Below are 22,603 nucleotides of genomic sequence, written 5' to 3'. Positions count from 1 at the left end.
GAAAAATATAAAATTTGGTCTCCAAGCACATATTAATATGGAGAACAAGATGACCGGTTCAGATCGACATTTTGGATTTTGAAATTTTAAATTTGGACCATATGCATACGAATGCACATTAGTCACTCTCTCTCTCTTTCTCTCTCTCTCTCTCTCTCTCTCTCTCTATATATATATATATATATAGTGACTAATATGCTTTCGATAGCATATGGGCTGAAGTGCTACCAATCCAAATTTGAAATTTCAAAATCCAAAAAGTCGATATGAACCGTTCATCTTGTTCTCCATATTAATATGTGCTTGGAGACCAAATTTTACATTTTTCTGAATTTTTTACTATTTATTAAGCCACTTTGAAAATTGCTGATCTAACGGTGGCTTAACAAAACAGTAAAATCAAAAGCTATCGTTGGATCAGCAATTTTCAAAGTGGCTTAATAAATACTAAAAAAATTCAGAAAAATGTAAATTTAGTCTCCAAGCACATATTAATATGGAGAACAAGATGAACTGTTCAGATCAACTTTTTGGATTTTAAAATTTTAAATTTGGACCAGTAGCACTTCGGCCCATATGCTACCGAAAGCATATTAGTCACTCTCTCTCTCTCTCTCTCTCTCTCTATATATATATATATATATATATATAGGACTTGGCTACGGTGCTACGGGTAGCTAAGAGGCCTCCGTGCTACGGCTCAATATTCGAGTTTTCAAAATCCTAACGGTCGATCCGAACCGTTCATCTAGTTCTCCATATTAATATGTGATTGGAGACCAAATTTTACATTTTTCTGAATTTTTTTACTATTTATTAAGCCACTTTGAAAACCGCTGATCCAACGGTGGCTTAACAAAACAGTAAAACCAGAAACTACCGTTGGATCAGCAGTTTTCAAAGTGGCTTAATAAATAGTAAAAAAATTCAGAAAAATGTAAAATTTGGTCTCCAAGCACATATTAATATGGAGAACAAGATGAACGGTTCGGATCGACCGTTAGGATTTTGAAAACTCGAATATTGAGCCGTAGCACGGAGGCCTCTTAGCTACCCGTAGCATATTAGCCAAATCCTATATATATATATAGAGAGAGAGAGAGAGGAGGGTTCAAATGCACCCAAATTTTTGTGCACCCAAATGCACCCTATCATTTTTCTCCGTTTTCAAAGTCCGAATAGTCAATCCGAACCGTTAGATGCGATCTACATATTAAGATGTGCTTGGAGACCAGATTTTACATTTTTTGGATTTTTTTTTTACTATTTATTAAGCCACTTTGAAAATCGCTGATCCAATGGTCCAGAAAATGTAAAATCAGCGATTTTCAAAGTGGCTTAATAAATAGTAAAAAAATTCCAAAAAATGTAAAATTTGGTCTCCAAGCACATCTTAATATATAGATCACATCTAATGGTTCGTATTGACTATTCAGACTTTGAAAACAGAGAAAAAGAATTTGAAAGATATGGTGCATTTGAACCCTCCTCATATATATATATATATATATATGAGTAAGGCTACGCTACTTCGTGAATTGATGAGGGTGTTTTAATTCGTGCTCATATCTCTAGTTTCAAAGTTCAAAATAGCTGATCCAAACCGTTAGATGTTTAATCTATATTAAAATGTACTTAGAGACCAAATTTTATATTTTTTGGAACTTTTTTACTATTTATTAAGATGGTTTGAAAATCGTTGTTTTTTAATGGTGCATAATTTTAATAAAAACAACAATTTTCAAACCATCTTAATAATTAGTAAAAAAATTCCAAAAAATGTAAAATTTGGTCTCCAAACACATTTTAATATAGATTAAACATCTAATAGTTTGGATCAGCTATTTGGACTTCGAAACTAGAGATATGAGTGCGAATTAAAACACCCCCATTAATTCACGAAGTAACATAGCCTTACTATATATATATATATATAACCCCTCTCTAGATCTATATATATAGCACCAAATCAGATACAAATAACATGCAACAAATTAAGCAAGATAATATAGAAGACCAACACACACATATATAGAACAATGCATGCAGCACTAAATTAACCAACATAATTCATCTATAACACTAAATTCATCCAAGTATCATCATTAATTAACATATATGTTATGTTGCAACAAATTAGAACAACCCCCAAGACATACCAGAATCACACACCGGTCCCTTCCACCTGTATGACTAAACTAAAGCCAGTAATGGATCTTTCAAAAATGAAACCCCCACTGGTTGTACTTACACCAAAAAACCACCAGCATTGTACTTATATCAGTTAATAGTAAAACACAACCATTAATTGTTAGCTTAGACAATGTACATCACAATTACCTAAAGTTTTTAATTTCCCTCCTCAGAAGGTATTCCCTCCTCAAAAGGTGGTAGTGGTAGATACCATTCCAACAAGTACCAGCACCATCGCTCACAAATCTGGGCCAGTTCTGCGAGAGGATATGGATTCTGTGGTACGGGAGACTACTTATTTAAATGAAAACATATTAATAACAGTGCGTGTATGATTATTTAGGAACTTAAAAATCAGTGCATGATAGAAACAAATTGACATATCTAATGTGAAAATCGTCTTGCGTAATGACGGTGATGAAATCCATATTTTTTATCACATAGTATCCGCACTCCCAGTTAGATTCTTGCTGTGGAGACTGAAAATAGAGTTTGAAAACAAAATTCAATTTTATTAGTGCGCGCAATTTTTATCCAAAAGTACATATACTAAGGTAGCAATAACTAAGCCACACAATAAGGGGCTAATGATATAAACTAAGTACACCACAATTTCTACCGACATGTACTGGTGAAGGGGTATAGCATCTTCAATGACAACCAAATACTGTTCAACTATCCTCTGTACTAGTTCCTTGATGTTTCCTTTATGTTGAAACTTGAAATAAGTTAAAATGAAATACTCCATTAAATTTTATAATACCTCAAACATTGCCCAGTCACAAGTTTGTCGTTGCTTCGATTGTTGTCCAGTCTCCTGTAGATATTCGGCATAAGCCCTACAATTAATAAAGGTCAGTGTGGTACTTATCCTATAAATTTATCACGTAGATCAGATTATTACTTTGTATTTTACATTATAATAATTTTTCTTACTCCCGCAAATGGGATTCGATTGCGAAAACTCTGCCATCCACAAATTTGGAGTCGATGCAGTACACCACATGCATTCTTGGAAGTATCATAAGCAGTACCTAATGATCCCTACAATTAAAGTAATAGTAATAAATCAATATGGACTTGTGATTTAAGGAAAAGAAACATGAGTGAACTCTATGATATTACCTCTTGTGGTACGATGCAAAGATGATTGTCTTGTCCTTTAACCTCAGCAAGCTTTCGATGCAGTACTTCATTGATGCTTGGTTATAGTGTTGAATCATTATTGCACACATCATGCCGACATCCATATATCCGATGAACAGGTTGTTTTTCTCAAGGGAATGAATAATGGTGTTGTAATACCTGAAAATAATGATTATCAGACTAAAGGAGGAAGGACGGAACTATGAAGAGAATAAATCTGTTTAAAAAAAATAAAGTCTCACAGGGAATAGAATTGTATGATAGAAATGTCCAGCGGCAGCCAAGTCATGAAATACCTGAGATCTGCAAACCCCACTGAGATTATGAAGCCATCAGTCCTAGTTTTGCCCGGAAGGATTTCGCACACCCAGTTATCTCCTTTTGATAGAGGGGTCTGAAGATATGTTGCATGGAGCTGTTGAACATACTCTCGAAGCTGTTGTAACAACTCCTCACTAACAAGCGGTAACCATTGGCCATCATCACCTACTAACACTTCCTGCAACAACCAATTGCAAACATGGTTAAACAAATAAAAAGTGTGATCACGTTAATGAGAATATATAGTAAATAATTTACTAATTTGACCTCTGCAAGACTGATCCCCATCTTCGGCCATTGGATTTCTACTCCAACAGCATTCCAGAGGAAAACCCTGCCTAGAATTGGTACAGGTAGATGTAAGTGGCTATATGTCTCAGATATACTTCCGACAAACACCAGTACATGCCTTGGTAGGATGGCATCACCATAACATGATTGAAACTTAGTGAGAGGATAAACATGCTCATTTGTAACAACGACTGGTCTCTGACCATAGTCGATGCTCACAATGCATCTCCTTACCTCCTGGATGCAGATGTAATTAAGCAGAAGATATTTAATTAAATCAAATAAGAATTAATCCAACAAAGTACGGTAAAGAGATGTGGACTTACCTCGATCGAGTCCAAGGGATGTGGACTTGCTGCTTCTGACGTCTTAGCTGTTGTTGCATTGCCGCTTGAATTTATTGCAATCTTGAAACAATGAAGCACTCTATGTTATTTTCCAGTAAGACAAAGTATTTCTTGCATATATATTTCATGTTATAGAATAATTAAATCTCAAAAAAAATACTCAAAACCCTACCTAAGAGAGCACACATCATGACTTCCCACAGGAAATAAATCTGCTACTATCCTAAGGGGATTGTAGGGTCTTGTTATCCCAAATCCAACCTTTCAGAGATTCGTGCATAAAAAATAACTTTTATAGAGATTCGTACAACCCAAAAAATGAAAGGTTAGATTTACAATAACAGGACCCTACAATCCCCCCAAGGAATGTAGCATATTTATTTTCCCACACAAAACACAAACAGTCAGATAAGCTAGCTATGCATCAACTAACCTAAAGAAGTGCATTATCACTTAAGCACAGCCAAAACAAAACACAAACAGCCAGATAATTAAGCTAGCTATGCATGAACTAACCAAAAGAAGTGCATCATCACTTAAGCACAGCCAAAACAAAACACAAACAGCCAGATAATTAAGCTAACTATGCATCAACTAATTTAAAGAAGTGCATCATCACTTTCTTAAAGCACAGCCAAAACAAAACATGAACATACAATATCACATCAAAATACTAAAATCTAATCTAAATAAGCTAAATATAGAGTCTAGCCTGTGATTGGTACAAAACAAGCTGAGTATCCTCAGTGTCCCAAATGTGCAGTGCAATGGCTTCAATGTACATCATAGTGCATTAAAGTTTATGGTGTAGCGAATTGTAACTTTATGTCATGCGACTTGCGAGCCTTGTCGTATGCGATAAGAGACTTGCAAGTCTTGTCTGTCGGTGTTTCACTTTCCCATTTTGTATCATCCTCAGCGTTGGAGAGTGAGATGGTGACGACATGGCTGCAGGCCAAAAAGTTCAAATATCAAAATAAGTTCTTCTTAATCTGGAAAAACACTACAATCTGTTGTAATCTCACATTAAAAAGCTAAAAAAATAGTAAATGAGAGGGAAGATTCCTAAAACCCTACAATGTACAAAAACCAACAGAAACCATAAAAAAAAAACCTTCAATAACCTACAAATTATACTACAAAAACAGTAAGTGAGGGAGAATCCCTAAAAATCTCACATGAAAACATACAAAAACCAACAAAATACTACATATATATACAGAGAGTGAGAGTGAGCGATCACCTTAACTTCGGTGATAGAGTCAGTGAAGGGTGGCCGCCTAGTGTGAGTGAGATGGAAAACCTAGATTTTGAGACCTTTAGAGTTCTCGCTGCAGGAGGAGAGAGACATTAATTTGTTAATTTGGAGTGATATATCGATCATCTCGGAAAGTTGAAGCGATACCTAGGGTACTGATCAATTTTCAAAAAAAAAAAAATATATCATTTGCGATCGGCTCCGTATCCTAACCGTTTATGTATAAACTTAATACCATCGGCTCTTAATCCTAATCATTGGCGTATATACTAAATTCCATCTGTGCAATACGATGGTATATTTGAAAATCTTGGGAGACTCGCCTTCTGCGTGAAAAGGCTTCACTGCGGATTGGGCTTATAGTATGGCAAACTTTCAGTTTAGGGTTGGACCATCCGATTCGAAATGGTGCATGTCAATATTCGTGCTACTTAAAATTTGTTGATCAGATTTAATTATATAATTAGTGTTACTTTAGGAAAATGATGAAGTTTAAAACCAAAAGTTTGGCGCTGGAGAGAAATTTGGACTAAACTCTAAACCCTAAACCCTACTTAAGAGGCTCTGTTAAAATTTAAATCGATATGATTTATTTAAATTACTATAATTTAAACATGTTAAAATTTAAATGATTTTCCAAGTTACTACAATTGCAACTTAATTGATTTTCGAAGTACGTACTAACAGTCAATCCAAGCTGTTGAACATGATCTCTATATTTAGAGTATAATTAAAGGGACAATTATATTTTAAAATATTTTTAATAAAGGGACAATTATATTTTTAATATATTTTTAATAAGGAGGGATATTATACATTTGATTGCAACAATCTGTACTTAATTACAACATCAAATTGCAACTTGATTTTGGAAGTACTAAAAGCAATCCAAGCCGTACGTTGAACATGATATGTGAAAATACATGAAACTAATTTTTTCCTGTGCAAAATTTAAATTATGATTGCTCTTAGTGTTTTCAGCTATTAAAGCAAACTGAAATTATTATAATTTAACATGCTATTAAAATTTAAATTATTAAATTATTATAATTTAACATGTTATTAATTTAAATGATCAAATATGATAAAATTTAATACGATCAAATATGATAAAATCAAATATGATCAAATTTAAATTTAAATGATCAATTATTAAATTGTGATTGCTTATACATACAACGTCTCATTTTTTTTAATTTTTAACATGATGTAATAATATTGTTGTAGTAATTTGCTTACAATTTAAATGATAAATTTAACATGTTAAAATTGAATTGATCAAATATGATTAAATTGAACATGTTTTAATCCTATGAGGGACACCTTAATTTCATCAGATATATATGATATGTAGTTAATTTGCTTATATATACAATGTCTCATTTATTTAAATTTTTCTATCAAATGTTCCCAATAACCTAACTCTAAAGTAAAACACACTTTGAATTTGTATCCTACCGTCAGATCTGAAGGATCAAAAATATCATACCACACAATTGAAGATCGGACCGTTCAATTCGCAACTCAAAATTTGCAAGACTTTGGGGGATTAACTTTGGAGAATGTGTTCAACTTTAACCAATGGCGTTTAGAAAATTGAATTAATTCTCGATCAACCTGTTAGTCTTCCACCTCGAGCCTATATACAGTACTCTCTCGATTGTTTGGGGTTTATCCGATGATCTCACCTCTTCAACTGTAGGAACAATGAGTGACTACATTAGTAATTTGCCCGACCCAATACTTGTCATAATCTTAGGGTTGTTGGCTACCCAAGAGGCAGTGCGTACATGTGTACTATCTAAGAGGTGGAACAACCTGTGGACCTCTTTACCCGTCCTCAACATCAATGCGAGGGATTCTCAAGTCCAATATTCCATGGAGGGGATCATTGCTAATTTACTTGAGAAGATTACTGCAGATGTTCATCTTCTGGAGTTACATCTCAAGTGCGCTCTCCTGGTATAATTAATTAATCTCTCTAATTGACGCGCGCAGGTGTCTAATTAAGTGTTTACAATAAAATGTTGGGTACTGTAATTAAATAAATTGACCCCCAATCACATTATCAGATTCAATTTTATTTGATTAGCCCATATTTATAATTTTAAGGTCACAAATTAATTGCAATGCTATTTTACATGATTAATTGACCCACATAGCTAGTTAATTAATTTCATGGTCCTGAATTAATTGACCCACATATATAGCTAATTAATTTATATATAGTTCAATTAATTATTCCAACTTGTGGTTGTATATTATTATCCTAATTACATGTGTGTGTATATATAGGAATTGCAATTTTTGCCGGCAAGACTCCCAAAATTTGATAACTTGAAGGTTTTAACTATTTCCATTTGTACATTTACTTTTTTACAAATGGAAAGTTGGATTATAAAGAGCTGCCCTAACTTGACAAGGCTCAAAATAGTACAACATGAGAATTGTGTAAGTATATATATTTTTTTCCAACTTAATTAAGCTATATATATATATAGCTTCCATTCATCATTTAATTAATTATTGTAAGTTAAATTAAGGATCTACTTATCAATTGATAATTATTAATTTAATTTGTTGCAGTATTGTTATGCTCTGCCATGGCCAGTTGAGGATAGAGTGCCATCAAATCCACAAGTCCCACCGAAGCTTCAACCATCTCCGATAACATATCTCGAGATAGTTGAGGTCAAGTACTGGAGGTTTGATTTTATGGTGTGGCGAGTGATTAAATATATGATGCTTGGTGCAAGGGAATTGCAAAATTTTAGGAACTATCGTATAATCAGTGGTTATCACAATCTTTATTTTTCAACAGAAAATGGTGGAACATATAGTTATAGTGGATGGGATTTGGGAGTTGTAGAATTACAAGCTGTGGGACTCGACCAGACTATGAATGCCGAGAAGACTTTGTTATTATACTAGCTAGCTAGATATTTCAGGAATATATTTTGTATGGATATATATACACATGTTGTGTATTTTGTGCATGCATGAATATTATTTTTTTTTAAATATTAATTACCCTGTTGAACATTATCCCCATCGATTCAAAGAAAGAACAGAGTTGGTATTGATCAAACTAGTGCTGACGACTCATCTACATCACGAATGGTAAAGATCCCCACATCTACAATATCGGTTTAATAGCCCAACCGATGTTAAAGAGTCAATCAAAACTAACAGTTGGTTAAAAACTAACCGATGGAAACGAGAGGGGCATCAGCGCCATCAATTTTTTAAACGCCAACCGATGGTAAAAAGTTCAACGTAATTACAGCGTTGCCACTCGTGACGAAAGTCATTTGTGTGGAAGGACATCCGATGATAAAGGAGCGATGGCAAAAATGTTTTTTGTAGCAGTGATTGTTATAAAAGTAATAATTTTTATTTTTAATTGAAATATTTATTTGTTATATTTTTTAATTAAATTATATAAGCTATCAATTTAATTGGTAATTACCCATTATGTGTTTCGTTACTTGTTATCTTAACAGATGAGGGCAGGATAAGTGGAAGTTTATTAATACTTAACGGATAAGGTAATTGTGTGCAACGGTACAGTATGACAATTTTTATATGGGTATGAAAATGCCCTCACAAATCCTTAGTTTTACCCATTTGACATCCCTAGTTTTACTATTGTAAATTGATTTGTTTCACTTGAAAGCAACAAATTATCTAATGAAACCTTAACTTTTGATTAACCTGGATATGGTTTTTTGCCACGCTTCTTCGATTAACATCTGTACGTATTTGATATTTAATCATGTTGTACATTATTTCAGAACAACTTTTTTGTGGCTTCCCTAGAACTAGTAGATGAAATATCCAAGAAGTTTTTTTGGGATTCCCAAGAACTTTTGTGTGGATTCCCAAGAAAAGGTCGGGTCGGAAATGGAGGAGTGGGTTGTTCGACTACAAGAGAACCCGGTCATCTCCCATGCAACCAGACCATCCATGGATAGCAACAGTAGCAACAGTGAAGAATTGCCATCAATAATTGGTAAATGGAAATGTTTGGATGATTTTGGGGTCTCTTTCTTAACTGAAATCCAAAAGTGGCAATTTGCTGCATGTATGACGTACTGCTTTGGTCTCAAAGTACGTTCATACCTTGAATACATGCAAGATAATGTAAATCTAGCCTGGAGCTACTATCATGGGATCGATGAACAATTTCGTACTACTGCAAATAGCAAGCGTTTCATAGAACACCTACTGGTCAATATTTGCTTTTTAATATTTGCCATGGTTTTGTTATCAGGGGAAGATGACCTAAGTAACCTTTTGTATGAGATAGTTAACAAAAGTAATCTTCCAGAAGGTCTAACGGGTGAAGATCGACTTTCAAAATATAGAAAAATTGGTAGTAAAAGAACCAATGCGGGTCACATCTTACATGTTGACCATGAACTATCAGATACCGTGGTTTGTTGTCGAAGTCATATATACAGAGCTTTCCAACTTGAGCAATATTTTGGTTACCCCAATCCACAAAATTGTGTACTTATTCTGTTGCGACTTGTTTCCAGCCTCTCTCAACAATATTGACGGAGGTGGTACCATTCCTGAAAGTGGTTTCAAACACCTACTACACATCTTCCATTGGTCTCGAGCCCCCAATGAAAAGTATCTCGTGGATACATCAACACCTAAGTCGATTGGCCACTTCCATATACCTAGTGCAACAGAGTTGCAATTATCGCAAACTATTTTCATAAAGGATGAGGGTAGCTCCATTGATGTGTCTTACTGTGATGGGAGAATATCTGAAGTGATGCAATTAACACCCTTGCACCTTTTATATTACAGCACTAAACTCTATGAAAGTCTTTTAATATTTGAACGATGGTACGGGGGCTACTGTGGGCTCCCCTTCACATGCAATGTTACCTGCGTGGCGGCCTTGTTAAAAACAGAAGAAGATGTCAGAGTATTGCGAGCAAATGACATCATCCCAAGCACGAGCTTTGACGACAAGGATGTTTTGCAGTGTGTACAAGACCTCAAAACTTTAATTCTAGATAATCTCAGGATGCCGAATGAGCTTATAATTTTGGAAAAGAAGGTGATGGAACATCATAAAATTAAACAAGTTTCTATAGAGTAATTGGAGAGTTCAAGAAAGAGTACTGCTCCAATACATGGATAATCATATCTATCATTGCCGGCTTTTGTTTGTTTGTTCTTACTTTTATTCAAACCATATATGGTGCGCTTAGCTACTACAAACAATGATTGCGCTAAGCTAAGTATAAACTTATATTTTTACATCATCTTGTATTATTTTCTTTTATCTCATAATGCATGCAATTTAAACATCCTGTATGTTTTGTATTTTTTTTTTTTATGAATGTAGTTCATTTGTCATTTTCTTATGTGCCTATGTTCAACAATATGTGATTTTTACCTTTACTCTCGTTGTACCTGTCACGTCCGGAAAATAGAATGGACAACCTGCCATACTCATCCGCACAAGACGATTCAATCATCAAATAGAATCATATATATATATACATACATTATCAATGACAAGACAAGAACAATTTATACATGATAAAAACTTTCTTTTAAATTTCATAATATACATGTATAACCATATATATATATATATCCTTCGGTTTAAGACAATTAAGAAAATTGCATGCATATTATTTTGTCTGAATAAAATATTTTATTATTTATGAGATATAATTTCTGACGTACGTCTATCCATCGATCGGCAACACCAACTTTTAATTAATATACGCACATAAATTTTAAAATGCTAATGCAAAATAAACATAGATATAAAAGTATGTAAATGTTGCACAAATTAAAAAATCATATATTATTGTATGAATCTTACACATAAAATACGTCACAGGTGGTAAGTGCTAATTACAAATTAATTAAACGGACCAAAACTTTCTTCTTCAATAAGGTGAAATATATAATAGAAATAAATCATCATAAAACAACAAAATTCATTGAATTCATATGAATCTTTCAGTGATTCAACAAATTACTACTAACAACTGAGTAAAGGACATAATACTGCATGTTATCATTTTCAACAATATCAATTATCTATTAATCTGTGTCAGAAATATCTCCCCTAGTTTCATTTATTTATTTATTTTACAAAAAAAACTAAAGAGACAAACATAATTATTTTGGGTCTTTTACTTATGCTAATTAATATCATTACTCAGCCGTAGAGTAGGAAAAATGGCACGACAAAGTCGGCTTTGTCACGGAACGATAGGGTTACAGCACATGTGACAGATACGTGCCATGACTCGTGTGTCTATTTTTCATCCAATGTAGTGACTACTTCTGATTTGAGTTAATCCGGTTCTTGAACCAATTTATTGTGAGTTTTGGTTGATTATGTGTATTTCATTTTATTCGGATATGCAATACTCTATTTCGTGAATATAATGAAAGAGAATAAGAGAACAAGAAATATCTGACGGTAGGATCTATTATTACAATTCTAAGAAAATGGGTTGGCCGAACTTTTTTTGTATATTTTATTATTCAACACTTATATTTATGTTAAATTTTTATCTAAACTTTGATTTCAATTTGCAAATTGCCTAAGAACATTCCCATTTTGAATTTTGCCAAACAAATTTTTAATTAGCTTACTAAAATTATTTCAATGCTGTGTCAATCAATTTTATGATTATAATAGATTTTATAATAAACATAGTTATAGGAATTTTGTAATTGTGTACTCGATAAGTTAATGAGTTTGAACCCACTAAGCTATTTATGAAAATGAATGCCCTACTCTGAAAGAAATTTTAGATCTGCCTCTACATATAGCAATTTAATTTCGTCTATTCTACAAGTCTTAAATAGTAGAATAAATCCTGAGTATAATTTTGTAACAAAATAATAATCATTATATATATGCTTTTGCTATTAATTATGCATGTATTTATTTTCTTTGCGTTTGAGATGATTTGGTTATGTTTGGCTTCTAATTAACTAGATCGTACACTAGTGGAAAAACAGGAATCAGGATCGACCTATCTGGATCGGTTATATGGACACCCGATCCTAATAAGTATCTGGATCGGTTTATTTAAAAAAACCGATCCTAAAAACTATTCAGATCGGTTTTTAATTAGTAACAACTGATCCTAGTTTATTACTATTAGGATCGGTTTTTTGTGGAAACGGATCCTGATACTATCAGGATCGGTTTTATTTTAGAACCGATCCAAATAGTTCAATCATTTGGATCAGTTTTTAGTAAAAACCGATCCTGATAGTATCAGGATCCGTTTCCAACAAAAACCGATCCTGATAATTAAAATATCTCCAATAAATCTTATTAATTGAAATATATCATAAAATAGCATCTGGATCGGGTCTATACATAATAACCGATCCAGATAACTTAAATACATCTAACAAATTAAAATATATCAGAAAATAGCATCTGGATCGGTTTTTAGCAATAAAACCGATCCAGATACTATCAGGAACGGTTTTATTGCTAAAAACCGTTCTTGATTTTTTTTTTTTTTTTTTTTTTTTAAGGTAGCATGGTAAAACCTGGCCAGCTTTCAAGTACGTTTTTTTTTTTTTAAAAGAGGTTTATAATTGAATTAATTTCTTTAAATAGGTCAAATTAAAGATATTTCATTCCCTATGTACATCCTATATATGAACCGTCTGATCAAATTCGAATCAATATGGTCTTGGTCTAACCATATATATTTTGTTATCTCAGGTAATATGAATTTATTTCCATTTATTCATGACATCAATTAAGCAATTAATTTTATGGTATTAATTTATAAATAACAAATAAATAATTAAACAAACAATTATACAAACACAAACAAGTTGTTTATTTTTTTTAAATAATCTCTGGTTATATATATATTTCTCAGATAACTTAAATACATCTAACAAATGAAATATATATCAGAAAATAGCATCAGGATCGGTTTTTAGCAATAAAACCGATCCAGATACTATCAGGAACGGTTTTATTGCTAAAAACCGTTCTTGATAATTTTTTTTTTTTTTTTTTTTTTAAGGTAGCATGGTAAAACCTGGCCAGCTTTCAAGTACGTTTTTTTTTTTAAAAGAGGTTTATAATTGAATTAATTTCTTTAAAGATGTCAAATTAAAGATATTTCATTCCCTATGTACATCCTATATATGAACCGTCTGATCAAATTCGAATCAATATGGTCTTGGTCTAACCATATATATTTTGTTATCTCAGGTAATATGAATTCGTTTCCATTTGTTCATGACATCAATTAAGCAATTAATTTTATGGTATTAATTTATAAATAACAAATAAATAATTAAACAAACAATTATACAAACACAAACAAGTTGTTTATTTTTTTTAAATAATCTCTGGTTATATATATATTTCTCAGATGACTTAAATACATCTAACAAATGAAATATATATCAGAAAATAGCATCAGGATCGGTTTTTAGCAATAAAACCGATCCAGATACTATCAGGAACGGTTTTATTGCTAAAAACCGTTCTTGATAATTTTTTTTTTTTTTTTTTTTTTAAGAACAACTTTGAAAATAAAATAGTATTAGAATCAGTTATTTCAAATAACCAATTCTAATACTATTTTTTTGTATATGGCATATGGTTCAATTATATGGTTGTTGTATATGTAATTAGTGTGGTGATTAATAGAATATATATATGGTTGTTGTATATGGCATATGGTTCAATTATAAATATTTTTTGATGAAAATTAATGTAATTTATATTATTAAAATTTATGTGATAATATAATTAGTTATTTGACATTGATATTTCATTTTGAAGTCATTTTGACTATTGAATTTTTTTATACAATCATGCATGATGCATCAATGACTTGTGCCATATAATAATATACATAGGACTTGAACCCTTGTTGTGTGGGGTTGTGAAGGAACGAATACTAATATTAGCATTTGGTCAATCGAAACCGTTAAAATGAAAGAATGTCATATTAATTTCACCATTATAAAATTTGATACAATTCGGGATTCGTGTACTAGTTCATCAAAGCAAAACAATATAGCAACATCGCACGGCCATAAATAATTTACGTTGGATCAAAACTTACAGTTGTCGGGCCTTCGGCACTTTTACGTTATTAATGTTCCATGTTATATCTTGATCATTTTAAAAATTATTACATGTCATTTAATTACAGACCCACCGTTGGATGATCATGCAGAAATGAACGGTCTGCATTCCATTTAACAATTTAATGCCATTAATAATAATAAAATTGTACAAAATTGATCATAGTAGAGTTGATTTGGCCATACAAACACAAATAAATAAATTTTATATTTTTCACATTTTTCTTAATATTTATCTGTGTACATGCATTACCAACAGAAAAGAAAATAAATGGTAGCCGTTTGATGGTTGATAGACCATCAATATGAGTGGGGTTTACCGCAGTGATCTTTCTTATATATAGTATCAGGATCGGTTTTTTATAAAAAACCGATCTTGATACTATTTTTTTCAAAGTTGGTTCTGCAGCAAAAAAAAAAAAAAAAAAAATTATTAGGGTCGGTTTTTTATAAAAAACCGATCCTAATAGTATCAGGATCGGTTTTTTATAAAAAACCGACCCTAATTTTTTTTTTTTTTTTTTTGCAGAACCCATTTTGAAAAAAAAAATTATCAAGATCGGTTTTTATATAAAAAACCGATCCTGATACTATTTTTTTCAAAGTTAGTCCCGCCAAAAAAAATTAGTATTAGGATCGGTTTTTTATAAACAACCGATCCTAATGATAACTCCCTATATAACCTGCTTAGGGTTCTTCTTATTTTCATTCCGCGCCTCTCGTTTTCAACTTAGCGTCTCTCTCACTGTCTCCGGCTCTCCCTCTGTACTCTTTGTGTCTCTCTCTCTGTCTCCGTCTCTCCCTCTCCTCCGTGTCTCTCTCTCTCTTTCTCTCCGTCTCTTCCTCTCAAAGCCGAGCCTCTCGCACCTCCGGCTCGGCCGATCAACTATTACGGTATTAACTTTATCTAATTTTCTCATTATTATGCTTTAAAAACACATTTTTTGTATTTTTTATTGTAAAATGTTTTTCCATCTAATTGTTACATTTGTTTTTATTTTTAGGATCTTTTTTAATCTCAAGTGATGTGATTGCAAAAGAGGTAATTATTGATTTTTTTATTGTTGTGCTTTACATTAATTGCATAAATGTGTGTTAATTGAAGAAATAGCTCAATTAGTCACTTGTATGTTTGTTAATTAATTTTTTTTGGATTTAAATTTCTTGTTATAATATGTAATGCTTCACAAAACTTTGTATGAACATGAATTTTTTGTAATAATTTAAGATGTGTATGATATTTAATTTATGATGTGTATATGATATTTGATTATTGTTTCTTACTGTGCAAAAAAAAAATATTTAGGATGCTGGCCAGCAAAATATATATGGAAGCTGGTCAAATAAATAAAAATATTTTTTTTAGCTTCAATAAAACATCAGGATCGGTTATTTTAAACAACCGATCCAGATTACTACTATTAGGATCGGTTATTTTTTTTAAAACCGATCCAGATTTCAGATCCTCATTCCAACAAAAAAAAAAAAAGTATCAGGATCGGTTTTATATAAAAACCGATCTTGATAGTTCGTATCTGGATCGGTTGTTATTCAAAAACTGATCTAGATATGTAATTTTTAATAAAAAAAAAATTCGAAAAACTTATCAAGATCGGTTTTTATATAAAAACTGATCTTGATAGTTCGTATTTGGATCGGTTTTTATTTAAAAACTGATCTAGATATGTAATTTTTAATAAAAAAAATTCGAATAAATTATCAAGATCGGTTTTTATATAAAAACTGATCTTGATAGTTCCTATCTGGATCGGTTTGTATTCTAAAACGGATCTAGATAACTACTATTAAGATCGGTTTTATTAAAAAACCGATCCTATTAGTTTCTATTTGGAACGGTTCTTTAAAAAATATAAAACCGATCCTGATAGTATCAGTATCGCCTTCATCAGTATCGGTTGGATTCCGATACTGATATGTGTATATAACCGATCCTGATTCCATATTTTCCACTAGTGGTAGTAAAAAAAATATATATATGATCAGATCTTAGTCAGAGTAAAAAACATACATCACAATAAGCAATTGTAAAAAAATTAATTAGATACTGAAACCCATATCATAATTTTAAAATTCAAAAGTTTTTAACAGAAATTTTCAATAGGTACGACCTTTCATGCGTTTTATGTGAGAGGATCATACTTTTAGTATGCTTCAGCTCAAAAATATATTTATTTAAAGTAACGCCCTCTATATATAAGTAGTTATGTACTTGAGATTAAAACGATATGTATAGTTCATCGAGCAATGTTCAATTATATTTAGACGAAATGTTGGTGAATAATAAGTAGATATTGGAGAATACCAAGATTTAATAATATTGAATTCAACAAATGAAAAACAATAATAAAATATAATAATTCAAGTGTTAATAATTTTATAATTTCAATTCTCAATAAACTGAAAAAACAATTATTACAAAAAAAAATACAATTTTAATAAAGTTGATGATAACAGTACATGTTAGTAGATTGAGAATACATTTCTTAATCAATTAATTACTCTGAAAACATGACACTTGTTTTTTATTTCACTCTGTATCAGTGTAGTTTGTTTTCCGCCACTTGTTAGATTTTCTTTTTTCTTATTTTTTATTAATTATTTTCATTTTTTATAAGAAGAGTTGAGTCGTTATTCTTGATTGAAGTTATAAATTAATCAATTTTGATTGAAATAAGTCTAATTAAAAAAAAAAGGTATGGATTGCTCTTAATTTATTTTGAAGATGAGATAAGAAATCTTAATGTTTAAATTTAAATATGATTAATAATGATATCATAATGGTTACATGAGCAAGTATTTTTATTTACAAAAGAAAAATAAATACTGATTCAAGTTAGAAAGTGTAGATTCAAATCGAGATTTATTTATGGAGGCAATTTGGCATTGTGCACAGCATTCTTTAGAATATTTTAAAATAAAAGGTAACATTTGTGGAATTAATTCAACTAATTGAAACTCTAATTATAATATGCTATGTGCAGATAATGGAGATGTATGGAGGATTTGAATACGCCAATGATCTAAACCTCTTAAATAATTTTTATTTTTAGTAATTTCTTAGAAAAAATATAAGACTTTGAGATTCTTAATTTATGTATATTTTTATTTTCTGCAACTAAACGTAATACGATTAAAATTTGTTCAGCTATAAATCCTAATTATTTAGATTGGTTTGGTTCAAGATGTTATATATATAAATATACTGCTTTAATTGTATGAACCTTCAGGCTTTTTCTTCAAGAGCTTGCACTTGAAAAGATTAGTAAAAATCTCTCATATTATTTTCCTTTCATCCTTTCTGTTTTCAATTAATATATTGTATAAATTTTGTACTCTCACACCATCAAATAAGAGTTGTACATTTCATCAAAAAATAAAAATAAAGAATTATAATCTTGTACCCTCACATTAATTATTGCATAATTTAATTGAGGCCCAATGCAAACTGATGCAGAGCTTGTACGTGTCAGTAATAACATAATTATAATGTAAAATCCTGTATAAAAAATAATTAAAATGATAAGAAAAGTACATATTTTAGTTCAAGTACTGTACTTCCTTTCTCTATTCAGTTTCCATTTTTGTTGAAGAACTGAGCGAGCCAGATCATGATTTCCCTCTCTATTCAGACCATACACAACTGTTTTAAGATTTACTGTGCTTGGAATAATTCCCTTGTCTAACATTTCAAGAATAAGCATCACAGCCTCCTTAGACCTCCCGGCGAAGCATAGTGAGCGTATAAACATGGAATAGGTTTCAAAATCTGGATAGGGCCCCTTAAATTTCATCTTATAATATATATCCCAAGCCTCTTTAACCATGCCATTATTCATGAAACCGCGAATCAGTGCCGAGTACGTAACAACTGTCAGTTCCCCTACCTCTTGCATTTTCCTAAATATCTCCAATGCTTTGCCTGGATCTCTCTCCTTAAAGAAATGCACCATCAAGGAAGTGTACACATGTACCGTAATTGGTAGACCAACTGTTTTCATTTCTTCCACCTTTTTTAACGCCTCCTCTGCACGACCGCTCCTCAACAAAGAATGAATTATGCTCCCGTACATATACTGGTCTATAGTACACCCAATTTTTTCTATCTCATGGAACAATGCCAAAGCCTCGTCAGTTCTCCCTGCTCGGCACATGGCCTTGACGAGAATTGAGTATGAACTTTGCATTTCAAACCCCAACTTACAGAGGGATATGACAGCAAGTCTCGCATCCTCTATCTTACCAACCTCACATAACATGGAGAGGTACGTACCAATTGTCTCCTTATCAGGTACAAAGCCGGTACGTACCATTTCTTGAAAGATGTGCACTGCTTCCTCTACTTTTCGACCTTTCTTCTCACAAAGAAACAGTATTGAATATTTGTAAGTGGAATTGTCTGGTTGGTACCCCTCTCTCTTCATCTCTTTAAATGCTCTCAAGGCCATTTCGGTCATACCAGCTTGGCCATATTGAGAAATCATGATAGTCCAAGTGTTAGCCGTGATAACGCATCCATTTCTCCTCATTTCATGATAAAGGTACCTCATATGTTGAAAATCCTTTGCACCACCAGCTATTTTGATAGCCATGTTATACGTACAAGTATTATGCTTATAGTTAGGTCTTTTACCAACCCATGTAAAGAATTGCAAGGCTACTCCACCATGCCTCGTGCATTTTCGAAGGATGACATCAACCATTTCAGGTGTATAATGGACATTTTCTCTCTCCAGCTCTTTTTTTATCTCACTCCATTCTCTTGTGGCATAAAGAATATCACAGACTCTTTTGACGTCTTCATTGTTAATACCCCTCTTTTCATCCACTGGATCACTTGAAAGAACCGCCGTACCCAATTGTGCTGAATTATTATTGTTCAATGAATTATTACCTTGTTTGACGACTCCTATATTACCAAGATCAAACCGTCTTCTCAAATTCTCGGCCTTGTTAACCAACTCGAAGTTGCTGATTTTGGAGAGACAACCAATAACCAAGTTGAAGTCCCTGTCAGATGGCTTTATACACAAACCGACCATCTCTTCTAGTACCTTCAATGCCTCTTGAGCAAATGAGGCCCGGCACAGCTCATTTATGAATACACTATAAGCCTTCCAACTGAGTCTAAGATTTTTTTCTCTCATCTCTTTTAACACGCCCCATGCCTCAGAAATTTTACCAAGACTAATATAACTGGCAATTAAAGCCGTAATCGCCATACTATCTGGCTGTATGCCACGCTCGAGCATTTCCTCAAACAACTTGAAGGCATCTTGGTGCTTATTACCCCTAAAGAGGTGCTTCATGGCTTGAGTATAAGAGGAGATGGCCGGTACCAATCCTGCTTCTTTCATGGTTGTAAAGAACCCCATTGCTTTGTCAATGTCTCCTTTTCTCAGATACCCATCAATTAAAAAGCCGTAAGCCTCATTACTGACTGATGAATTCATGGAATTTATCATTTCCAATGCTTCTTCCATCAATCCTCGTCTGCATAAGCCTTTCAAAAGAATCTCATGTGACTTGGTAGTAGCCATATTTTTCTTTTTCATTTCATCAAACACCTCTTGGGCATCTTTCACCTTCCCTTTAATACAATATGCCTTCAACAAACAAACATGAGCTTCATTTTCTGAGAAACCCATAGCCTTAGTCATATCATCTCTAACAGATCCAATGTATTCTTTGTTATCCAATCCAACCAAGGAATTTACAAGCATTTGAAATAATCCCAAATTTAGAGTCATGTTCTTAGAAACCATCTCTTTGTAGAATTCCATTGCTAATTCTGGCTTTTCTGCATTGCACAAAGCAAGAAGAATTTCCTTATAAACTAGGTAATCAGGTTTGCAACCTGATATCTTCATGGATTGGAATGTACACAGAGCTTTCCCAACCCGACCCGTTTTTCCATAATGCATAATGAGTACGGTCCATGTTTTTATATCCTTTTCATAACCATATTTCTCCATTTCTTGTACCAACTTCTCCATCAAATTGATCTGATTTGAGTCTCCAGCAATGTACAACATTGTGTTGTAGGTCTCAGTTGAGTGCCAGAACCCTGATCTCGACTTGACCCAATTGAAGAACCTGAGAGCCAAATGACAGACCTTGAAGCACCGTTTAAGAACCATGGCAACGATTTCTTGATTGCACGGTAAACCCAATTGATCCAACCTCTCTTCCATTGTCGACCCTGGTTGATCTGACCTAACAACCTCTGTAATCCTCTGTACAATAGGGCTAACATCCTGTTCCTTATCATTAACAATTTCTCTTGTTGGAGCATTTTGACAAACAGTTGGTGAGCAAAACCCTTGTGGGGGTGGTTTTAGTCTGGTAATGGTACGAGTATTAAGTTGATAAGTAGTGGAAGGGGGGTAATCTTGGGGTGATATAACAGCTGAGATGCTTTCGTATAAAGAGGTAGAATTAGGTTGGTTGGTTTTGCCTGGTTTGCGTTGCGACGATTTGTGGCGGAGGTGGATGAGGGAAGAAGGAGAAGAGAGGAGCTTGGTTGCGTTTCTCATGTCTGTCGAAACTGGAAAGCAAGCACTTGTTGGATCGATAATTGATTTGGTGAAATTTCAAGTTTGGGCTTTTTGGATTTATATCATGGCCCAAATGAAATCTGCTTAGGCCCACTTAATTTATGTGGGCTTCAGATTATGGGCCTACATTGGGTAGAGATATATTGGAGATCATACATAGCCTTTTATTGGGTAAAGATTTTAAGTGAGCAGTTTTGACTTCATGCAATGCACGAATATGGAATTTAAACAATAGTGGTTATGATTTGTGCGCTTTATGACGCCAACACTACTCTGTTAATATCTTTACCTGAGAAATGCTATAATCTCCAGTGTATATATCTTTACCTTCTTTGGTCATTGGTAGTTAGAAAAGTTGTAGGCCTACGGGCATTAACCTTTAAATAAATTAGATAGGTTAATGGACAGTTAAATAAATTATTAGGATGATATCTTTCGTTATATATATGGAGGAACCTTTAGAACTATAAATAAGTTGCAAGGCTGTAAGGGATGGAACGAGATCTGTTGTTTTTTTAGTCTCTGTTATTCTCTGCTCTACTATCTCTCTCTCTCCTCTATCTCTCTTTTCTCCTCTTCGAAGAGAGAGAAAAATAGATAGAGAGTCCTACTTTTTTTTATTGAGAAAAGCAACGGTAATCACCTGCATACTGCAACACAAAAATGTTGGTAGTGGATTTGTTGAAAATTCAACAAAATATCACATCATATTGGTTTAGTACTTGGGATTATGTCGCAAGTCATGTAGCACTTTTATGGTAATCAAAATAACTTTTGAAGTAAAGGTTAGAATTAAATTATTTAACTATTTAATATTTATAAAGAATCTCTATATGAGGTTTCAAATATGCGATATCTTATATAGAGGACATCGCATCTGCAACTACATTAAAAGCTGATTCTCGAGTAATTAAAATAATTTCATGCGGTGAAGTTGCAATAATTATTCTCTAGTGAGCAATTTTTTTGAAGAAAAATATGAGTCTAGCCTCTATTTCATTCAAGATTTTGTCCATTACATAAGTGATGTAACAGTAAAAGTAAATTAACAATGTGCTCAAAACAGTTGAGCCAAACAAGTAATAAAAGAAGAAAAATATGCAAAGGAAAGCTAAATGAAAGAAACAGTAATAACTAATAAAAGAAAAGCAAAATGAATAGACATTGATTTTTATTCTTTCGTCTAGTCTGGTTCTGTTGTGTTGAACTGTAAATGTCAAGTTACTTCCTCCTTTAGGTCTGTTATAATTCTTTGCTGGTCACTTGTGTAAAAGTTCTTGCACACCGTTTACCTCATAATATGAATTGAGTGATTAATGTAATCGACATTTGTCTCTTTGATC

The 22,603-nt window shown here is 32.6% G+C and overlaps 2 protein-coding genes across 2 annotated transcripts; one reads left to right on the top strand and one right to left on the bottom strand.

Moving 5' to 3' along the window:
• The first annotated feature begins 9,462 nt into the window (after window positions 1–9,462).
• Window positions 9,463–10,894, top strand: LOC144563369 (uncharacterized). The gene is made up of 2 exons (XM_078312832.1): window positions 9,463–9,568; window positions 10,098–10,894. Exons 1-2 carry the CDS (start codon window positions 9,523–9,525, stop codon window positions 10,673–10,675), a joined length of 624 nt encoding a protein of 207 aa, XP_078168958.1. The 5' UTR covers window positions 9,463–9,522; the 3' UTR covers window positions 10,676–10,894.
• A 7,296-nt stretch (window positions 10,895–18,190) lies between these two features.
• LOC144563299 (Pentatricopeptide repeat (PPR) superfamily protein) lies at window positions 18,191–21,239 on the bottom strand. The gene has a single exon (XM_078312752.1). It carries the CDS (start codon window positions 21,237–21,239, stop codon window positions 18,249–18,251), a length of 2,991 nt encoding a protein of 996 aa, XP_078168878.1. The 3' UTR covers window positions 18,191–18,248.
• Window positions 21,240–22,603: the final 1,364 nt, after the last annotated feature.

This window comes from Carex rostrata, chromosome 12 (assembly GCF_964058835.1).
Source record: "Carex rostrata chromosome 12, lpCarRost1.2, whole genome shotgun sequence".
In the NCBI taxonomy this organism is placed as follows: Eukaryota; Viridiplantae; Streptophyta; class Magnoliopsida; order Poales; family Cyperaceae; genus Carex; species Carex rostrata.
The sequence above is the reverse complement of the archived record's forward strand: the minus strand, read 5'-3'. Positions and strand labels throughout refer to the sequence as shown.